General features: G+C 37.9%; 1 protein-coding gene across 2 annotated transcripts in view; it reads right to left on the minus strand.

Moving 5' to 3' along the window:
* Positions 1–23,211, minus strand: part of ZNF407 (zinc finger protein 407) — a 340,268-nt gene that overhangs the window by 108,763 nt on the left and 208,294 nt on the right. For both annotated transcript variants that reach the window (XM_064705737.1, XM_064705739.1), the window contains exon 7: positions 18,838–18,958. In XM_064705737.1, coding sequence (XP_064561807.1) covers positions 18,838–18,958 — 121 coding nt within the window. The remainder of the gene's footprint in view (positions 1–18,837; positions 18,959–23,211) is intronic.

Below are 23,211 nucleotides of genomic sequence, written 5' to 3' on the forward strand. Positions count from 1 at the left end.
AAGAGAGAAAGAAATAAAGATGCTTTTTAGATAGAAACCTGTCCAAACTGCTAGACTTGGAAGGAATGGGTGGAAAGGGTACAGAAAGTCATGGAAGTGTGCCTCATCTCTGCATGTGTGCTGTGGTCCTCACTGTCCCCATAGGTGCTGTGCAGAGCTGGGCCACTCAGCTTATGAGTCTGCCCAGCAGCTCTTCTGAGAGAGGCTCAGTGTCTCCTTTTAACAACTAGAGAAGAAAAAAAAGCAAAACAAAGAAAGGGAAAAAAAAGGAACCAAACCACAAACAAAACAACAACAACAATCAAAGCATTTTTCACAGGACTGATCTGCTTCTGAAAACTCTCTGTAATGTTTTCTAGAACTCCTGGCTTCCACTTTGCTGCAGGCAGAGTGGTCCCTGTACTGGTCCAGCTCAAGGGCCTGTGTGCCTGCAGCATGAGGGATGCAGGGGTCTGCTGAGCACACTGCACTGTTGCACTGTGTCAGCCAAGGTTTAAGTGGCAGAAATAGCAGGTGGAGTTCATCTATTTCACAGTAACTGAGAATAATCACTCCATTGTTCCTGGGCTTCCTCCCTCCCCCTTTCCTTTCTTCCTAGAGCAGATGGCATAAAAGAGAGGTTGGTCTGAGAAACAGCATCTCTGCAGTGGTGCGAGGATGGAGACTGGGCTTTAGGTATCACAGGCCCTGATTTAACAAGGTACTTACGCATTTTTGTGGCTTAAGTACAAGCAGCCCCTGTTGACTTCAAAAGAATGACTCACAAGGTTAAATTTATGTACATGATCAAATACCTTGCTGAAATGAGGCCATGGAAAACATCCATTTTTTAAAAAAGCTGGGATGAATTTAATTGAAGACACACATTTCCTTTCAACATCAATTTTTTTCCTATTGTACTTCTTTTAATGACCACATAAAGTAACTGAACAATTCTGTGGAGTCTGTTTGTATATCCTCAGGAACACATTAAGTATTTTCACAGATACAGAAGTGCAGATGGAGCCTAGGAAAGGGTGTGCAATCTAGCGGCTGCACAAGATGAAACTGGACTCCTAATGCTGCTGGAGTCAGAAATGATAGCAACAGACCCTAAAGGCTGCCTGTCAATCTCAGATGCAGATGGTACTTCGTCCAACTGGCCTTCGTGTCAGTTCCTTCAGCCATTTTAGTGACAACACAGTTCCCTAGAGGACAGATCCTGTTGCTTTGCAGCCTGGATTCGTACCCAGGGCACCGTGGTCTGTACGATCTCTGCTCAAAGTAGGTTTTTTTAATGCTAATACAGTGCCTCTTCTTGCCCTATCCCAGCCCCAACCCCCCATGCAAAAAGAGATGGTCATTTTCTTCCTCATTTCAAATGTTCCAATTTATCAAAGGAAACAGCAATAATTGTCTGAAAGATTAACTTTTGTTATGCATGCCAAAACTATATATAAAATCCCTGCTAATAAAATTTGCAGACAACACGGTAATTGGCAGCATGATTAATAAGGATGACACTGCCATCATACAGAGTGCTCGCAGAAGCCAGGCGTGTTCAATCACAACATGTACACACACAATTACATGTTAGCTCTCCCACCTTTGCACAGTGCATGCAAGTAACTTGGACAATGCTGTGAAAAGCTGTGACACTGAAAATTATTTAGGTATTAGTGGACCATCAGTTTAACATGAATTTCTAGTGTGATGCTATAAGCAGAAAAGGCCCCATGCTATATTTAGTGTATAAGCAAGGAAGTAGCAAGCAGTGTTTTCTTTGTGACATTGGAGAAACTAATTCTAGAATATCTACTTCCTGCCTATATTTAAAAAAGGGAACAAACAGCCACAAAGTGATTATAAATAGAAATAGAAGTTAAGTGGGGTAAAAAATCTCTAAAACACTTAATAAAACCCTCTTCTGGTTTGCTTATTACACTTGAGCTTGGCCCATGAGATTTAACATGGAATAAAGGTGTGATTAAGGGACAACCTAACCTGGAGAAAATCTATACAAAACCAAAAGCAATGACTACAAGTTAAGTCAAATTCAACTGAGAAACAAAGCACAATTTCTTCAGTAATTATGCTTTCACAGAAGAGAAGCTGTGATTCTACAACTTTGATTCTACGACTTTGCCTGTTTTCAGATCAAACCTGAATGTGTTTCTAGATCATAAAATTCAGTCAGAAGTAGTAGGTTCAGTACAGAGCAAACTGGGAAAAAAAGCACCTATGCAGTTTGTTTTCTGTAGAAGGTCAGACTGGCTGAGCTTAAGGCTTTTTCTGGGCTCAAAGTCCCCAAGAAGTACAGTTCAAGTCTGAAAAATGTCATTGTGAGGTCAGCCATTTATTGTGCTTCCATGATGTCATGGAAATTTGTTCAGTCTGCAAATTAAAATATATTCTTCCTGGCTGTCAATACTGCAAAACCATCTTAGATTCTGGAAGTCAAATTTGGGTGTTTAATTGGAGGCGTGATTGATTATCTAATCTAAAATGTGTGTTGAAAGCATATATCAGAGAAACATCATTCTCTTCAGATTATGTCCTCATAATGCCATTTTCTGCACAAATGTAAGTAAATGCAGCATTTGGCTCTGTACTTTGAGCTTACTTCACAGACATCATTCACCCCAGGAGAACTGGTTTTAAGAGTAAGGAGCAAGCAAAAAATGATTTTTGTTCTTACAAGAGTACATTTGCCTGTAAGGATGCCCTGCAGCTCAGTGAGAAAATGCAGTTCAGTTTTCATGAACAAGGACTTTCACTGGAGACCTATACACCAAAATTAATGTGCTGTGTACTTAACCAAAAGATACTGAAATGTAATGAAAGCACTGAACTATGTATTTGACTCACCTAACATACTTATATGTAAAGTAAAATGTAGAAGGTAGCTTCTACTGCACTTCTACTTGAGACTATACAAAGTTGCAGATAAGCTGTCTTGTAAAAGTATTAGATTAAAATTGTACCACCCAGAATAGACAGTTTTTTACTGTGCTTTCAACAATACACAATTATGTCTAACACACATAACATGATTTTAACTAGATGAGAAATCAGGGCAACACTCTAGATCTATTGATTGAGAAGAATAGCAACTGCCTGAATGGTGTTACTTCAAAAAACTGACCCAAGAAGAAAAAAATTTAAACAGAAGGCAAAAGCCTTCTGGATACCAATTAAATCCTGTCATATTGAGGAATTTTATAGACCAATACCAAACAAATTATCCTATGATTTTGTATGCAAAGGTTCTGTTTTAAGGAAAAAGCCCACCACACTATAAAATTAACCCCATCATGTTACATGAAAATAAATTTCTTTCATTATCATAGATAATGTTATGGACTTGTCTTTTTTCCCACAGAGGGTTAACATGAAAAGAGGGAAGAATGGCAAAATATGAAACTTTCTCTTTAGCTTCACCTTTCACACTCCGGTATCATACAACAGCAGAAACTAATGAACTTGCTCATCTTCGAAAGCCCTTTTGCATGCCTCTTCCTTCACCCTTAACTCTGATCCTTGCAGGTCTTCCCTTATGTGTGTGCCAATTTCACTGGTATAATATGAGCACTTTTATTAGTTGTGTTCTGATGATTTCTACAGAGAGATACTTAAAGCTTATACAAGTCAAAAACTATTTTATCACTTCTGAAGAAAACTAATAGTGCAGAGCCACTGAATGATAAGAGAGACCACTGAATTTATTTAATAATGCATGTCCATTTCACAAAAATGGCCTGTGTAATCCTTTTAAAAATAATAACCTGTTCATTTCAGACCTTGCACAATGCTTCTCTTTGTCCCTTGTAAGTCTCTCAAATGTCTTATTTTAAAGGAATATATAGTACTCCCGGAAGACATTTTCCCATTTCTATTCTCTTCAACTCCTGTGAGCCCTTGTTCTGTGTGATAAGGCAATCTCCTTCGGGATCTGAGCTGTGTAGTTTCGCACCACGAGTGACAAGGACTCAACTTGAATAACTGCTGTGCGCAGGTTGTAATTATGTCAGCTGGAGTGTTGAACAAGGGGACTGATTAATGTGAGCCCCAGCCCAGGCACAGTCCCTATCAAAACCTTCGTGCAGGCCAGCAGTGGGGATGGGTTAAAGCAGAAAGACAAAACATGCTGTATCGTCCATGATAGATGAATTGCTCCAACAGTCTTCAGGCAGATGTTCCAGGACAGTATAATATACAATTACTCTGCCTTATCACCTTCCCAGGGACAATAAAGCTTCCTCCTTCTATAGCTCATGTGAGTGAAGGCAAAATTAGTTTTACTTTTACAACACTGACTCACTTATCATGTTGCCTTGATTGTGCTTTTACAGCTAAAGAAAACATATATTGCACTCCTTAACTAAAAACAAACAAGCAAACAAACAAACAGAACGCACCAAAAAGACTCTGCACTCCTCATCTTTTATATAAAACTAAACTATTCCTTTGAATGTATATTGCATCATATCATAGTAATACAGTCCTTAAAGGGCTAATTCAGAATGGGATTCTAGGGAACATGACTAACTTTCGAACAACTGGACCTAGTCACAAGCTTAATGTTATATGCACATATATGAAAGGACCTTAGTCATTCAAGTCAGAAGGCATAGATAATAAAAAATACACAGTCTTGGTGCAAAAAATGCCTATGTGAATACCATGCCCTTAGTGACTATTTCAACTAAGCACTCACCCTAAAAATGCTAAAGCACTCTTGTAAAACAATACTTTGAGAAGTCATTAATCCTTATGTATCCTTAAAGGCCACACAAGTTTACTCTACAACTATTATAAACAATCCATGTATTTTCCAAAAGTAAATATAAATTAAGTAAATAATAGAAATTTAGGAAAAAAAATCTATCTATTTGTATTTGTTTCCTTTTTGTTATCAGATGCATACAGTTTGGGTTTTTTTGCTGCAGAGATGGAAGTAGTCTCTGTTTCAGTGCTATTTCCATGAATTTACAGAAGAGCAGCTTACTAACATGAGGTGAATAGTAAGAGAAGAATATAGCTCATAATATCCTGAAATCCTTCCTTTCTAAGTATTGGACGAGTATAGATAAAGAAATTGTGCTTTAAAGAAGAGAGTCTAAATAGTTCTGCTTGCATTCCAAGATGCATTCCTTTCAGTACTACCCTTTCTTCAGCTATGTAACAATGACATGATCTCCAAAAACAAAACAAAAAAATGCACCCAGAAATGCATTTAGAGAGACACGTATTTGAAGGCCAGGTTTAAAATTGAAGCCAAAGTTGATTCTAATGGCACTTAAGATTGCATACATATTTGAAAAATTCTGTTTATATGCATTCAATTTTCATGAAAGACATTAGACTACTAGTCAATAAGGGAGAGATAAGATTTTCTAAGGAGACTATAGGAATTAGGCACTGATACTGCACTTCAACTTGAAGGCAGGTTCTCAGCTGTTACACCTTCTCTCAGGTTTTAGTCATTAAACAGTATCACAGTCCTGGCAACAATAAGTTTTCACCACAATAGTAAAGGCTTTCCTGCATTCCTCTGGTGAAATGCAATCCTATGTTTATGAATTAAGAAGTAGCTCCAAGAAAGCTGGTACATTGTCACTGCACAGCATGTTGACCTGAGAGGGCAGCACAACATGGTAATGATACACCAATTCCTGTACAGAGAAACAACAAAGAAAATGGTCTTGGCCTCAGAAAAAAAAATATAATCTAAGTATTGAGAAGGATATGATAATCAGACAATAGGCAAAAAGAGTAGTGATAGGTTTGGGAGACAGGGTATCAGTAACACAGGGTAGAAAGCTTTTGGTTTAGTTGCACTGTTGGGCATGGCAGTATGAGGTAGCAACCTAGTCTGTCCTCCATAACCATTCAAACCAACAATGCAATTAGTGGACATAACAAAGAACTGATGTAGGTCTCAATATTTGCATAAATTAGGTATCTACTGTTTCTAAAGAAAGATATAGGTCAGCAACAGCCAACATCAGACACTCTAATCTGCTTTGGAAAAGGAAACAATGTTGCCCCTAACTTTATAGCAATGATGCAACCACTCTAGGAGTAAAACTCCCAAGTTTAGGGCTGCCCTTATCTTGAGGAAGGCTGAGTTCTGTCCTCTGTCCCAAGAAAGTATATTAGCTGGCACAAAACATCATGCATCAACTCTTTGTTTTGAAACTTTGCCATTAGACAGCAAGGAACTGCCAGGAACCAAAAGCAGATATAATCCCTGCTTTCAGAAACACTCTTCTGTTTTCAGTTATGTTCTCCATATAATTTTCCTAGAAAATCCAAACAACAGGCTTCTAAACACTTTGTCCTGTGCCCTTTCAGCTGAGAGTCCTAAACAATAACTTGAATGAGGCTGCAGACAGCAGTTCATTATGGACTAAATGAATCCTGAGTTGTCTAATATTCAGGCCTCTAACACATTCCCAAAAATACAGGAAGTGGGGCTTTCTTGCCTAAAAAATGTACCAAAAGTCTTGAGGCATACACAGCCATTTCCCCAGGACAAAGACTTGTGAGCATGCCTCAGTGATTTCACTCAGTGGTGCAAGAACTTGCAAACTCAAGTAGAGAGAGAAGTGAAAAACAGAAACTCCCAAAGGAGTACATGCTTCTGGATTTAGATGTCTTTTGGCAAGATTTAGGAGATTAGGATCCTCTCTGAAAATCAAGTGAAAAGTAGACATAATTGGTTCTCAATCCCGCTACTTACTTGCCTAGTTGAACTTTTTTATTGTTCAGGATACAAAGTCTTGTGGAAGGCGCTGCCAGCTCCCTGGCTTTCCATTTCTCTCCTTCCTAAGAAACAGGTACCTTCATGACAGGTGAGAATTGTCACTTCACTGAGGACATAGGAGGAAGGTGAATAACATCAGTGGAGCCAGGATTTTATCCACTGGCTTTGTTTTTGTTTTATATTATCGACCCTGTGACAGTACACATTTTCCAGCCAGTGAGAGCTGACTCCCAACTGAGCTATGGAACAGAGATGCTTAGATGGAGAGGGGCTTAGTTATCCTTTCTGTTACAGTACTCCTGCCATGCTACTGGTGAACTGAAACTAAAAATGGGCACTTCAGAGCAGGAAAAGAAAATAAAGATTCTCCTGATGTTATGTTGTAGACTTCTAAGAGAAAAGACATCCAAACAAAAGAGGAAGCCAGGAACAGATGCAGCTGGAAAAGAACTCAGCAAACAAATACTTGCCTTTTAGAATCAAGTTCTGCAATGCAGAGTACCAGCAGAGCTAACATCACCCCATACTGCATTCTCATCTCTCACCTCCTGCATCACCACCAGGAAACACAAAGCTATTCCCAAAAGCTGCACTCGCTGGCCTTCTTTGCCTGACTTGATGTCCCTGCATTTATTTAAAACACACTGGATAGCAGACACCTGCTTTGCCCTCACAAGGGTTCACACTTAGGACTTTCCTCTCTGGTCTGACACAAGTGAACAAATCCAATACAAATTGCTTTATCTTTGAAACATTTCTTCTACTTGAAAGTTTTACTGCTCTCCAAAATGACTATATTTCAGCATGCAAAAATCAATCAGCTAAATACCATATGACTGTGCTATAATTTATTAGTGCTGATCAAAATCTTAAAGACTAGTAATTAAAATTCAAATTAAAATGTGATGAAAGTCACATTTAGTCACGTAAATGAAGAGGCTGAATTTCAAATAGGAACAGAGCCACTGGACGCCATGAGATGAGAATTTGTGGATGCTCTTTTTACAGCATGTAAAAAGAACTTACCATTTCTTCAAACTTTGCTTCTTTTTCCTGAAGTAAATACATCTATATAGATCTATGAATATGTCAGTCTATCAGTGAATGAATTATAGAAAAAGTGCCAAAAAAAGCACTTGTGGAACAATCTCTCCACAGTGGGAAGCTTCTTCCTATTCAGTAAGAAATGTCATTGGTCTGAATCGCCTGGGTATAAATCTTTTTCAAATGATTCTTTTTTCTAAAGAAAAGCACAGATTTTGGGGGTCTCCTCCTTATCCTTTGAAAAATATCTTTTAAATTTTACCTTTAAAAAGGACCTATCCTGACAACTTGCAACTAACAATTTGGGACTCAATACTTTGACATATGAGCATTAAACCAACTGAAGCATGATTTCCTATGCATTCATGCCCTGTTCACTAAATCTCCCAATGCACCAATGCAGCAAACAACGGCTCCCCAACATCTTCCTTCAGGATATCCCCATCCAAGAAAACCCAGTTGTTCTGGGTTGTGAGGCTGGATTGTAAAACAGAAGAATGCATGACAGCTGAATTTTGCCCGACTCATCCTCTGTGATTTTTTTTCACTCCTCTTCTCATCCACCTCTTTCAGGAAACATGAACTTAATTTATCTCAGCAGCTACTACAGGGTGTCAGTTTTCACTGAAACTGGCCAACAGCTTAAAAAGTTATTCAAGAAATGGGTGAAAGATGGATGGATGGGCTGGCACAAGTCTCACAATAAGTTTGGGACAGAAGGCTAAAAAACAATCCTTGTCAACTGATTAAAAAGATCTGCTTTTCTAAACTAAAGATACATCTTTTTTCCCAAAACCAAAACAAATTACTAATGACTTTTATATATTAAAATGCCCATATAAGAGATCTCCAAAATTTGCTAATAGACATGGTTCTCTGTACTTTAAAAAGAGCTTGTAAACAAAAATGTCTGAAACACCGTATTTTTCTAATGAAACATCATCAGAACTTAAGAATTTATTTTAGTAGTTACAATACTTTCTACAACTCCAAAATTGTTCTAAGTATTGTTTGCCCTGTAGATTGTGCATGCAAAATTTCAACAGAAATGTTTTGAAGAAGCTCACACAGTTCCACATGGGATTTGCAGCAGAATAAATGATGTCCCATGCTACAGTTGTTAGAGAGAATCCATAATCATCTTGAATGGGGATTGAAGAAGCATGCATAGAGGTTACAAACATGAAACAATAAATACTATATTTTAAGGGTTATTAGCAATATCATAATGAACCATGGGATGATGTTCAGTTTATATCAGTAGAACCACCAGCTGTGTTTACAGGATTATAACACAAATAATTTTAGAGTATTATGAAATGAAGAGTTTGTGTGTTTTAAATGATAACATCACTAAATACATTAAAAAAAAAAAAGATAGCAATGCTGAAGAACACCAGGAGAAGTATCACTTTAATGCATTATCTAAAAATGTGGATATATGGGTATGGACCTATATTCTAAGAATCACATTGAGCTGAGAGGTTTGATTAGGTGGAAAAAAAAAGAAACCTAGGAAAAATCCCTGTGCACTAACAGAAAGAAGCAGGAAAACATCAAGAGATGCTTCCACTCCAATCCCCTGACCCATGGGGGTGGGAGAAAGGAGAACATTGCTGCATTAGCTTGTTCCCTTGCATTAGGTATGCTAAGCCTCAGCATATCTAACTTGCTGAGGAGATGATGAGGTGTGCTGTAACAACCTCATCTTTTCTCTGAAGACACAAAGTAAGAAGTAGCTTTGACCCAATGCATCCAAGAATGCAGAACAACATTTTGTTCATATACATTTTCTTCCCTTAATCCTTTTCCATTATTCAAACAGTGCATTTTAAAACACATTAAAAAAAAAAAAAAAAAAAGAAGACAGCACCAGAGCATTGCTCCATCATTTGCAATAACAAAACAGACTGCTTTATGTGCTGTTTATTCCCTAAGAAGTCTCAGCTACATCTACAGCTATTATTCTGACCTAAACAGGCCTAGCAGAACCACAAAGATCATCCCAACCAGGGACAAAATAGCTGTAATAAGCAACTTATAAGTAACAACAGGACAACAGGCTCCTCTCCATATTGTCTTTTTGTAAGCAAAGCCTCAAGGGAAATAGGGATCCCTGATCCATGACTTATGAGAATAGAGTACCATACAACAGAGACTGCAAAATGGTTTTAGGGACGGTGAGCTGTTGTATACCAAATGGCCTGCCTTCCTCACGCCACATTTTCCTATGGAGAATGCACCACCTTCTCCCAGCTGCTCAGGAAGGAGAAAAGGCAACAATGCAAACCTTGACACAAGCTCTCCCCTGGCCAACACAAAGCAGCAACTTTGAAGCTCCAGGTTCAAAGCAACATTGTTGTCAGTCTGAGCTCCCAAATCCCTAATGCCTCTGTCTCCAAAACAGAAAACTGATGCTCTCAGAGATGAGCGTTCAGCCCTTAGGTGCTCTCCATAACACTGGGAAGAGGGTGCCAGGTGCACCAGACTTTCAAGCCCCAGGTGCTGCTGCTGCTCCAGAGCCTCATTCCCACCATATCACATTGTGGTGCCGGGCAGACACCCCCCAGCCACGCTGCAGAGGTGCCGGCCCCATGCGTGGAGCCCGCGCTTCCACTCTGGAGTAGAGGAATCCTGGACTGGTGACAGAGGCTTTAGTACCTGAGGTCCCAAAGACCTCCAACATATCTCTCCAGGAGAATTTGGGCAGAAGCTGGAACAGAGACAAGGGTAACTCTGATGGAATGCGCAAGGAATTTTATTTAGCTTTAATAAATCAGGAATTTCTAACAATGCCAAATTTATCTGGAAAATTGCTCACCATTTCTAATGCATTAAAAGTATCTAAGTGGCAAGCTTTTCTCAAACACAAAAGCTCTTTTCTTTCCCTATTTTACTTGCTATTCAGCAATTCTTTTCTTCATCTCATTTTCATCAGACTTTAAACAGAAAAAACCTTTCCCTTTCTTCCCCTTGCACTACAGCATACCTCTTTCTGGGACTTCAGAACAGAACTTGCTTTCTGTGACTTCCCCAGATTTAATCTGTTTTGTATGTCACACATGAAGGAGGAAGCGGGAAAGTTGTCACAAAGACAGCATTAACACAGGAACTTGTTTTACAGGGTAGTAGCCATATAGCCTGGAGAATAAAACCCACACAACACAACAGGCTCGTGTCTATCAATTTCATCTTGGAGACTCAAGTGATTTCAGATTGCTAGCTACCTGCCACATAGCTAGATGGTAGCTATCAGCAGTAATAATGATGATAATAATAATGATAATAATGATGATAATGATAATGATAATGATAATAATAATAATAATAATAATAATAATAATAATAATAATAGTAGAAATAATTCTTCATTGTAGATTTCATCACCCCCAAAGATAGCTTTGGCCCTTTTATAATGATTTCACTGGGGATTAAGGAATAGCAAAAGAAACAAACAAATTCATTCTTTTATTCTCCGCTACCAGGCAAGAGCAAAGAAAACATCTACAGTTGTTTTAATATTTTTTAAAATATGTTTTACACAAAAGGCTCACATTAATTAAGCTATGATGCCAATGATTATTTTTAGATTGAACCATTGTAACAAATGGAAGTTTATTTGTAGTCATAAAAGATCTTCACCGCACTTTTTTATCAGAAGAACTGTAAGAATAGGAAATCACAGGTCTTTTTGCTACAACATGCTATATTAAGACCATAGCATTGCTGTTCATCTTGAGGTTAGTACTAAAATTTTATTTACTATCGAAATACAAAATACTTAGGATTGTTTTAATTTGAATAATATGCTGATATTTCAGATTGATAAATGTGAATTAAGTATATATTAAATATAAATATACATGTATTTATGACAACATATTTATGCTCTTTAAGAATGAGGAATAGATGAGACAGTGATGACTACGTATGATAGCAAAAAAAGAAGTGTGAGGACAGAGAGACGATAAAAAGTGATAAAAGAATACATTAGTTACATTAATCTGTCCACTGCATGAAGTGGGTCTTATTCATATTTCCTAGACACTAAATACTTCAAGGTTTTGGGTTAAGTGTCTTGGACACTGATTCAGAAAAAACACCATCAGTTCAGCAGGGAAGGGGCTGCCTCAGAAACATTTAGGGACAAGCCCAAATTGAACAGTAAGGGAAAGACAGTGACTACTGAAAGAAATCAGGAGACTGACAATATTTTTTCAGAACTTAAATCAAAGTGTGAACAATTTACAAACTGCTGGCCTATCAAGAGAGGCTGTAACAAAGAGATGCTGAAACCAGATATTAATTTTTACATTGATGTTGAAATGGTTTCAAGTCTCAGTAACATTAAACTCAGCAGTCTCCTTTGAGTAATTTAGCACAGCATTTAGGCTTAAATAGATCCCTTAAAAGTTGTCCTTCAAAGGACTCAACCTAAAATGAGACTAGAATAGTATTATCAGTGTTTGCAATGGCATCACCACTTGGACAGATCCTTAAAGTCCCAAGTTCAGTGTTAGCGTGAGAATCACAGACCCATTGAGTTAAAAAGGCATATTCTAATTCCTCTTTCTTAGAGTGGCAATAGGGGGAAAAAACCAAGTCCTAAGAACAAACAAGTAAATAAATAACTAAATAAATACATAAATAAAAAGAAAAAAATCCCAAAACAACAAAAGAGGTACCAAGGCTCACGGAATTATTGATGAATTTCTTTAACAAGTATTAGCTATTAAAATTAGTAAAAGTCCATACCACCCTTCTACCAAGTAGAGTGCATTTATTATGCTTTTAATTACAAATGCAGAATATGGAGGATCTCACAACATGATGACAGTGTTTTATGCTGTGCCAAGGCCTCTTAACATGGCAACTTCCCAGTGGAGCACAGTCACCAAGTCAACACATGCCAATGCATACGTGTGTGCTTGTGCACCGATCTTTCCCTAAGGAACAATCGTGTTTCCTCCTACACACATTCTCTTGAGCACTCCATGCAGTGACATTGGACAGAGACAGCTTTGAGAGAGGGAGCCCAAGCTCTTTCATACACTGCCACCAAGGATTGTCCAAAACTGCAGAGACACAATTTGCCAGTTGTCTGTCAGCACAGGCACTTTGGAGCAAGGGTCACATCGTTACCTGTGTGCTCTGCTGTTCCAAGTGTTAGGAATTACATCTGCTTAAGCTGGTTAACCTCATAGTTGATTCTGCATTGATGCTACTGCAACACCACATATTTTTATTCTGATTTCATCACATAAACTATATGCTATAACTCAGGTGAATATAAGAGGTTTATTAAGCCACAGAAGCATTACAAAAAGGAATAATGCTGACCATTGTTTTGTATGCCATGTATTCGCTGGAATAATTAAAGTGGTTTTGCAACTATATCTGAATTCTATTTCAGATTATTTTTCTTTTAAGGACATAAATGTTACAACATATTTTATTCCAGATTAATAGAAATATTTCCAAATATTTTATCTGAATGTTTACTAAAAACTAAGGGGGGAATAATATTCTGAGTTTTCATCTGGGAACTGTGCCCATGCACTGACAGAATGTCTCTCTAAACTTCTATCTTAATTTGTTTATAAGTCTCCTAGCACAAGGCACTGGATATCCTCAACTCCTGCTGCTGAACACTGCAGAAGCTGGAGTACTTCCCAAAGGCCCTGTTTGCTCTATTACATACACACTTTATTTTCCTTAACAACTTTGTATTTGTACAAAGTATATGCACCATTTTTTCCCAATTCTGCCTTTGTGATGTATATATATATATAAAAGTGTTCTTCCTCTCCCTCAGTGCAATGCTGATTGCCACCTGGAATCCTCATCAGCCTATATAGCTGTATTACCTAGTTATTTCCTATACAAGCATATTAAATTTCACTGGTTACAAAGAGCATTTTGATATTAATGTTTTAATGATAAATAAACTGTTTTCATCATTTTATGTAGAATTTGCCTTAACAGCCTTTCAGTTTTGCTATCAATTAGTATGTATTTGTACCTCATCTGTAAAGTAGTCCCTAGTTATCCTTGATGTAATAAGGGAATAGTGCAGAGCTGATGCCATCATACCTAAAAGTTATTGAATTCACCAAAACAGAGAGAAAACACTTACTTTGCACATTCTTATGACCGAGGTGCAAATCCTGGAGTGTATTATAAACTGGTCTTTACAACCTATGAACAGATACTATAAGTCAGACAGAAATAGGAACTCCCTAGAGATGCTGTCCAAAAAAAGAAAAGTAGCCCCTGTGGAGTAACTCCTCCTAAGTCATGCTGCTGCTGCTGCTGAAAATATCCAATGAATCCATCTGCAGTTGGAATTTCAGATGCCATAATTCCCCTACAGAATGTTGTTTAATTATTTTATTATGCATAATAAATGTAAAATATTTATTTTAGCTTACATAATTATATTAAAAATGTATGCTATTTATTCTCAGTCTTATAAGACATCCTTCACAAGTCATACACTTAACAGAGAGGAATGCATGCTGTTTTGCTGGCCAGGCTGTTTGTTTTGTCCAACTTCTACATCTTCTTATCTATGACTAAGAAACACCTCTGCATATTGCCTTCCATTGCCTCACCACCATGGGTACTCTGTGCAAAATGAACCATACAGTGGAGTCCCAGACAAATGAAAATTATTTTCTTTAATCACAGCAGAGGGATGACCTGACTGATATTATTACCATAATATCAGTCCCACACTCTTGTGGTCAAAGTAGTAGCAAAACACTTTCTGCATCATGAAACTATGCCAGTGCTTCTCCTGAGCACTGCAATCCAACAAATTTGATCATGTGAGTAAAGCAGGGTTCTGCCTTTTGCATGCTCCCCTCCATGTAACTCAGATCCATTTCACTGAAACACCCCCCTCCCACACACCACAAGCATAAATTGCCTGAGAAGTTTTAGTAGTTATATAGAAAGTCAGAACAAATGGGAGTTAAATTTAAAACCTTACATATGAATAAATGAGATTTCCCTTTCTTAGACACATGCAAAAAACCAATTTAGTTCTGAAAATGCTGTATATCTACATCTTTCATTGACAGCATCAGACTTAGGGGAATTTTTCACTTCTGCAATCAGGTTAAATTCAAGTACCTAACTATGCTGCAGGTTTAGAAAGTCTGTCCACAGACTATACAGCCAACAGATTTAGAACCCTGTGTCACAGATGCTGTTCATTTTCAGGATGTTATACAGCTCTTCAGTGCTTATTGTGCCCATTTCCAAATGCAATGTTGCCAGTGTTACTCCACGATGGTGTCATCTGAAAAGTTCAGTCACATAACACATCTTTTTTAAATGACTAGGAAAAATAAAATAAGCATTGCATAAGTAATGGTAGTGCAGGGCCCTGTGAGACCAATTCTGTATTATAAAATTAGGTTGAACATTAATTAAGGGTGAATGAATATTTTTGTATGACAAAGCACATTGACTTAAGAATGGAGAGACATGCTGTGTGATTTGAAAAAGTAAATGCAAAGGAAAATCATGCATATTTTTATCTAAATGGGGAAAAACCTAAATTGAAAAACGAAACGTGAAAAATATGTAACCAAAAATACAACTAAAAGTTTGTGTTTATGAATATTATATTTTGCTTCCTTCTGAAGGATTTTTAAAACTAGACTGAAAACATAATTTCAAATTGTAATTGTTACTGGAAGTCATATACTACTATCGAAAAGCAGACGTCAATTTCTTTGTCATCAAAAACTAGAGATGGAAGGGAACATTTTTCACAAGAATACTGAAGAACAACTATAAGCATATGCATACTATAGAGAATTTATAATTTGTGAGCTAAAAATGCTAAGTTAGTTTACCATTCCCCTCAGAAAACCACATCCATTCATGTCTTTTTCTAGTTTAAAAAAGAATGTCTCATGCTGTGTGCTATATAGGGAATAAATTGCCTTTTCTGTTCCATGCAGCCAAAATCACTCTTTTCCCCATAGTACCATACAGATGATTTCACTTCAGTTTATAAAGTTTATAACAGTTCCTAAATTCAGATCAGTTTCTTCCAATAGCTGTTTTTCTGTACTTCTAGCCAGGGTTATCTACCCTTTCACTCACTAGACTGGCAAGAATTTTTGCAGGATGATTATTCACCATTTCAGGCTGAGGAATTGAAAAGCTTGAAGTCAAGAATCTCCAAGAATGCTCTGAGAGCCAATCAGCTGAATGGGAATAGTTTAAAATCTTGTACTTAGCCACTGTTTTAATTCAAGTGTCTCAAACTGCGTCATTGAACAGAGATTAGTTATCAATGAAAGGAAAATTTGTATTAAGACTAACAATACTTTCCTCCATATCCCAGCACAAAAAGAGGAATATTCACCTCCCTGAAAGTACAAGGCTCATTAAAGAGTCTGCAGTTGCCAAGCAACACTAAACAGCAACACATGAAATAGCCTGGATGAACTTACAGTGCAAGGGCCGAGCTCACAGCATCACAATGAGACCTCAACCACTAGACTTAGGGGTGAATTTTATCACTAGATCAGCAGATTTTAAAATCTTCATTTTAACATTATCTCTCTGTGACACTTGCAAGACTACATACCATCTGCTGAACTTGTGCAAACAATATTATTTACAGAGTTGCTAATAACTTTCCTTTAAAAGAGAAATACTGCATGACTTGACAAAGAGGCAACATGTGATTCCCTTAAAATTGTAGTTTAAAATGAAGAGTGAGGTGGATAGAGAGCAGAACATTTACTTGCCAACAAGGCTGGCTAATATCCCAGGACTGTGGAAACTGGCAGGCACAAGCAGGACTGCTGAGCTAATAAATACAGCAGCCCCTCTACGGGCTCCTCTGCAGCTACACAAAGTGCCTCACTGCCTCTATGCACTTGCAGCAGCAGCAGCAGCAGCATAGCTCTGGTTCCTGCATCCCTACCAGATGTTTTTCAGCTGAGCTTGGAACACATTTCCTGCAGAATCAAAGCTTCATCAGCTGGTATCTGTAGAGATCAGCCTCCAAAGGTTAGGTCAAAATTGGCCTGTGAAGGATGGAAACTAACATTCTATTGTCATGAAACATTTATTTTTCAATAATATAAAAGCAGGGCATGCCCAGATATTTCTTGTTAATCCTGATAAAATATGCTATGCTTGCATACTCTCTAATAACCTCCAGTATTATAAAATACTCTTTAAAAACTTGCTATTTCTTGGAATTTATATCCCATACAGAAAACTCTTTATCCAAAGTAAAATGATCTGTCTTTCACTCAACAGAGCACTGGGTTATGCATGTGGTTATCCTGAGTGAGGGAAGTGCATCCACTCATTGGATGTGTGTAACAAACCCCAAACTGATTGACATCTACAACACTCCCAATCTCTTGGGTCTCCCAGCCTAGGTTCTCAAACCCACTGTAACCCACTTCTCATTTCCTAGCCCTGTAAAAAGACTATTCCTGCCAATTGGGATGATTCAGTTAAAGTGGATGACCACAAGATTAAGTGTCCTAAAACACACAGCATTAAAGACAGCACTTCTTCTAGCTTCAGTGTAGCACATCATGTCACAGTAATGCTTATATGCTCTCTCTTCACTCAACACAGACCTTTTAACACAACTGCTCTGACAAATGAAAACCACCTCTAATTCCTAGATGACTTACTGAAGCTGACAAAACCACTTCTACTTAAAAAGAAAAAATAAAGAAACAGTGACACCCTTAAGGTGGCAGCACAGAAACATTGCCCCCTCCCCCTGAGGTTATCAAATTCAGTTCTCTGCAGTTCTAGAGTGTGATTTAATGGGTACTCAGTACAGAAGAGTTCACAGAACATTTGCCCCACACAAACAAAATATTGCAATGAGAAGTTTTGTACAGAAAATCTGTGACCACTGCAGAAACTTTCTGTACATGAGTTTTCTGTAAAGTAGCTCATAAATTGAATGAAAACAGGTATTATGAGAGCAGATAGGCTTCATTATCTAGTCTTGCTTTAGGCAACTACATTTAAACTTATACTAAAGGAAAATTACAGTTGTGTGTTCAGCATGAAAAGAAATTTAAAAATGCTATGGGGGTATAATCAAATGTTTAACCTTCCCCTCTTGTGTGCATGCATCACAACACATACATCTAATCATATGCCATTTATCAAATATAATGCTGATTTTTAAGAACTTTTTGAACATCAACTCTTGCAAATAGCCCACAAAATCCTTCTATGGATTCCTTTATGGTACACATAGACTAGCCACCTCATTGCAAGGTATTAAAAGTATTCAAGAAGGTAGAACATGTGTGTTTAAGAGTAAAGATGCATTTAAGAAGCAACATGAGATCATTAAATAAGTAGTCTATAACGAACCGAAAACACCAGGTGATAAGCACCACAAGTAACCTTTGCTGTTAAATGTGATTCTTTTAAAATTTAATCAACTGCCCCAACATGGGGATGGGTTTTAGTGGTGTAACATGGGAGGCTTTGCCATGCAACCAACCCTTTGGCCAACTTTCATCCTAACACCCTGGCTAGCAAGGAAAAGGAAGAGAGCAGAACAACAAGACTCTGAAGAACTGTAACCAGCTTGAGTTGTTTCTAGTTCAAATAAGTGTCTGGTGAGTATTCAGGCTGGTAAGCCTTTTAGAGAACTTTTCTTTTCTTGGTGAAATGGTCGCAACTCAACCAAGAAAAATTTCAAAACCGCAAATGATTTGAAAAGGCAATGTAGATAAGCAGCCTCACCACAGAGAATTCCAACAGACACTGGAGCAGCTGTGAAACAAACACTCAACATTAGCACTGTAGTGTTACCACTAAAAGGTTTCCCATCATTTGTTTTTCTTTATAAAGTAACACCTAAATACTGAAGACTAAGTTTTTAAATTTAGCTCCTAATTTAATATGCAATTACTGCTGCCCTGATGGTATTTTAATGGCAATATATTTTTATTGGTGACTTCAAATGAACCTCATCTGATCACCTTAACCCTTCTCTCATCATGCTTTAGTTAATGACTCATTACCTGTAGTCACACCAGGGACATCTGTAAGGCTTCTCTCCAGTATGGACACGCTTATGTCGCGTCAGATGCGATTGTGTTGTGGAAGCAAAGTTACACTCATCACATTTGAATGGTTTCTCTCCTAGAAGGTGACAAGAGAAGATTATCAGTTTTCATCTACAGAAAATGAAGACAACCCCAAATTTCTGGCATATCCCTTGAGACAGCTTTTAGCCCATGTATATACACAGTGAACACAAAAACAACATAAATTTGCAAATACAATGCATTAACTGCAAAATATGACAGAAACACATCAGTATCCAGCTGACTTCACACAGGGAATTACAGCAGCAAAAAGGAGGAGAAAGAACAGCACTGAAAGAGAGTAACCTTGGTTCCGGGTCTTACCCCGTGAAAATACCCTAACCAAGTGACAGGCATTTGTCTCACACCACATCTTCTCTCCAATCTGGGCCAAGAACAGCCCCAAAAGCAACACAGAGGGGAGGCAGAAGGTGAAAAATCACACTGATGCTTGTATTCAGCATATGGTCAGAAAGGAACATCTCCAGGTGAAAAGTATCTTTGTTTACATCTCCAACCTAAATTTTTAATGTTATCCTTTAAATAACATACATAAACTGGGACTGAGAATATGAACCAGAACTCTCTGCTCCACTCCCCCTATCTTGCCTGTTAGTCTTCTGCCCTTGTGAATATTTTCTGAACAGTAGGGCAATTTCAGCAGAAGGACTTGAAAGGTTAATGAAAATAAACAAACACCAACTACTAAACTTTAAAAGGGACAACATTTTCAGATGACTAAAATTCAATATCTGCTGAATGTACAGCTCCACTGAAAATTTCTAGAGGACTAATAATTGAAGAAAAGTAAAAATCTTTAGTCTCTAAGTTTCTATGTAAAAAGAATACTTTTCCTTCTACTGGAGGGGTCTACCATTTAGAAGATACTAAAACAAAACCTCATGACAGATGTACTGTGATGACTAGTTAAGACACCTACATCCCATTTTTCCAACTGGTTGTCACAGAAACATTCCTTGGGGCTTACAGGCAGATATAGTTACCATTTAGGGAGGAAAGAGGGTTTTTTTGTATGGAGAAGCTAAAAGCCAGTTCCTAAGTTACATTATTTTCACTGCAGTGTGCATGCCTTCCAATTTATTTATCTAAAAACTACATAAGGAATCAACATCCCTGACTTAAGAAGTCTGGATAAAACTGCTAGAAACAGACATGTACTTTGAAGACTGTTCAGAGATTTAGGACAGGCAGTTTCAAATTGCACCATAAGCCTATTAGCAGGTGTAATGTGAAGTTTTTCAGACTGACAGAAGACACACCACCAGTATAACCCTATCAGTATGAGCGGCCTTCTGCAATCAGTAGCAAACGGCCACTCCCAAACAGTCATGCCCCAAGACAAATTTTTGAAGCTGTTTATAGCAGGAAACTCTGAAGATTTTGAAATAGATTTTGCCAGAATTCTGAGAACAGAGAGAAATACGCATTTTTCATTCTTGGAGATTGTTGGGGTTTTTTCTTCCCAAGGGAAAAAGATGCGCAAGGCCCTCAAGGCCTGAAAAACCCCTAATGCTGGATGGAAAGAGAACAGAGCAGCTTCTGAAAGCTCCATAAAGAGTTGGAATAATTGCTTTTAGCAGCTGTGGGAGAGAATACCAGCCTATGTTTTTCATTTATTGTTTCATGGGACAAGGAGAGGTGAAGGGGCAGGACACAAAGCTGAAGCCTCCATGCTGGACAAATTGAGACTGCTAGGAAGTACGTCTTTCATGCCCCAAATGGGGTTTTCTTGTCAGACCCTGACACTCTGCTCTGGAGAAGCTGATTCTCCCAGCAGCTTGCATGGTAGTGGCGGCTGCTTCAATTAAACTCTCAGGGAGGCCATAGACTCCCTAGCAACGTAACCTGTTCTTGAACTGAAGATTTCCCCTTCCGATTTATTTTATCATTTAGCATTAAAGAAGATAGCAACATTTTCAAGCCTAAGTAGTTAAGCCACAGGTATTTTAGATAACATACATACTTATTTTAACTGCTTTCATTTAAAATGCACTAGAACCTTGCCTACTTGCCCCCTTGAATTAAAAAAAAAGGCAGATCTGAACTGAAAGGAGATTTTTAGCTCGCCATTTAGGGGAGAACAGATCAAATAAAGGTCTGCTGCTGTGCCAGGGCAGGGCCAGTGGGGCTGACAGCTGAGTGAGGGCCCATTGAAGCCAGGAGGGCTTGCAAATTCTGTCGTGACTGTAAGAAAAATGGTAATCCTTGCCCACTGCTCCAGGAAGTTTCTCCTTAGGAAATCCTTGTGGCGCACTGCTCCTGTCAAGCAGACTATGTGTAAATCTCACCTGACAGAAAATACATCACAGCAGTACCACACAACAAAAGCCAACTAAATGGGGAGGAAAAAAGACAGCCTAGCACAGCATGTAATTCTTAGCAGCTGTACATAAGAAACAGTATTTTTATGAAAAAAAACAGGTTAATTGGTACATTTGAAAAAAACCTAAAAGACAACTAGGTATTTCTTTGGATTGGGTGATATTGAAGAGCATATTAGCTGCAGGAGTACTTCTATTTATTTGTTTATTAAAGCTTTCTACAGACCCATTGATTTCAGAATTTTTTGTCTTCCTTATCGTGGGCCAGGATGCTTCTAATCAGACTTTGTGTCCCAGTTTTCCCTCCACCCTTCTTGCCCCCAGACATTTCAGGCAATACACATAATTCTTTTAATATGGGCTGCCATTAAAAATTCCAAGAAGACTCTTGTTCACCCCCTGTCAAGGTTCTAATTCTTACACAATTAAAATTACACAAATAAAAATATCAGTATTGACAGTATTTTTTAAAACAACAGTATGTAATAACTTTAAAATAATGTATCTATAACCATAAGGACAAAGCCTATTATATTTAAAGACCAATAAAGATAAAAAAATTAAATCCCCCCCACACCTATTACCACTACAGAAGACTTATCTGTCTCTGACCATCTCTACCTTTGTCAATAACAAGCCCCATGGAAAAAAAAGATAGGTGCCCCAAAATGATTCCATGGTCAACAAGCTATGTGGAGGAACAAAAAAGAAGGACACACATTCCAAGATCAAGGACCCACTCTGTGGGGGTTTACTTTGTTTTTAACACAAGCACTTTCAAAAGGCTGCATTTCCTGAGCACAGGATTACAAAAGAAATGGCTTGGCATTTTTGAAAACACTGCCACCAACTTCTGAAGTGCATCTGTTGGTTAAGTCACCTGGCATGGAAATCTGAGCTTCAACAATCAAAAATTGGGGAAGAAAATGACAAAAGGGCCACTTCATACAGAGCACTAGTATATAAAAGCTGCTGCTAACCAGTAACTTCAGTTTTCTCTTTTTCTCTTGCTATTGGAAAATTTCTCTTAGGTAGGGAGAAAGTTTTAGAAGTCCAGGTTTTTGGCGTCTTTGCTGGTCAAGGGTTTGCTATAATCAATTTGCCAATCTGCTGTAAATATTGGTGTAAATAGAAAAGGCAAAACAACAAAGATGCTCTTCAAATTTCATCTCTTGCTGAAAAGAGCAATAAGTCTTACTGTGCAGCATTTCCTGTGGTATTCAACATTAAAATTTTTCTAAGCGGTGGTGGGAAAGTTGAAGGGAAGAAGCTACATTATACATATAAATTCAATGCCGGGTAATGTAACTACACATTAAAGTCAAAGAGCAGTTCACATGAGAAATAGAAACACAAAGTGAGTCACTCATCTGGATAAAAACACATATATTATTAAATTTTCTTTCTTTATTACATTGACCTATAAATGTCTTGAGATGAGTGAGCAGAAGCAATCATACAAACAGAGCTCTGCACAGTATAAGGTATCATCTTCAAAAATGCATGAAAATATTTGAACAAAGACACGATCTCCTTAAGCAGCTCCACAGGTTCATGGTGACTGCCACAGCAGTGCACACTAAGTGTCCTTACCCACTAACACTTTACTACTGTGATGTACTTCTATCAAGCCTGGGAAGATCCCACCACAACCAACACATGGAAAGCAAATGCAGACTGTTGATGTGTATAAGATGAGGATGGGGTTTTTGCAATTTGCAGGAGTAGTAACCAACATTAAAAAAGAGATTTCATGCAAGATAAGACAGGCTGTGACTGATCAGCACTGTGGGACTGAGTCAGCTGCTACAGCACAACATGGAAGTTTACTGGGAAACGGAGAAGAACAGGCAAACAAAGGAGGTGAGCAGGACAATAAGAGCAAGAGCATAAAGAAAAGACATTTTAAAATGATGAATTTTTCCATGTTTTCATTTCAAGCCAGAAATTATTAACCTTGCTTGTT

This window comes from Zonotrichia leucophrys, chromosome 2 (assembly GCF_028769735.1).
Source record: "Zonotrichia leucophrys gambelii isolate GWCS_2022_RI chromosome 2, RI_Zleu_2.0, whole genome shotgun sequence".
NCBI classification, from domain to species: Eukaryota; Metazoa; Chordata; class Aves; order Passeriformes; family Passerellidae; genus Zonotrichia; species Zonotrichia leucophrys.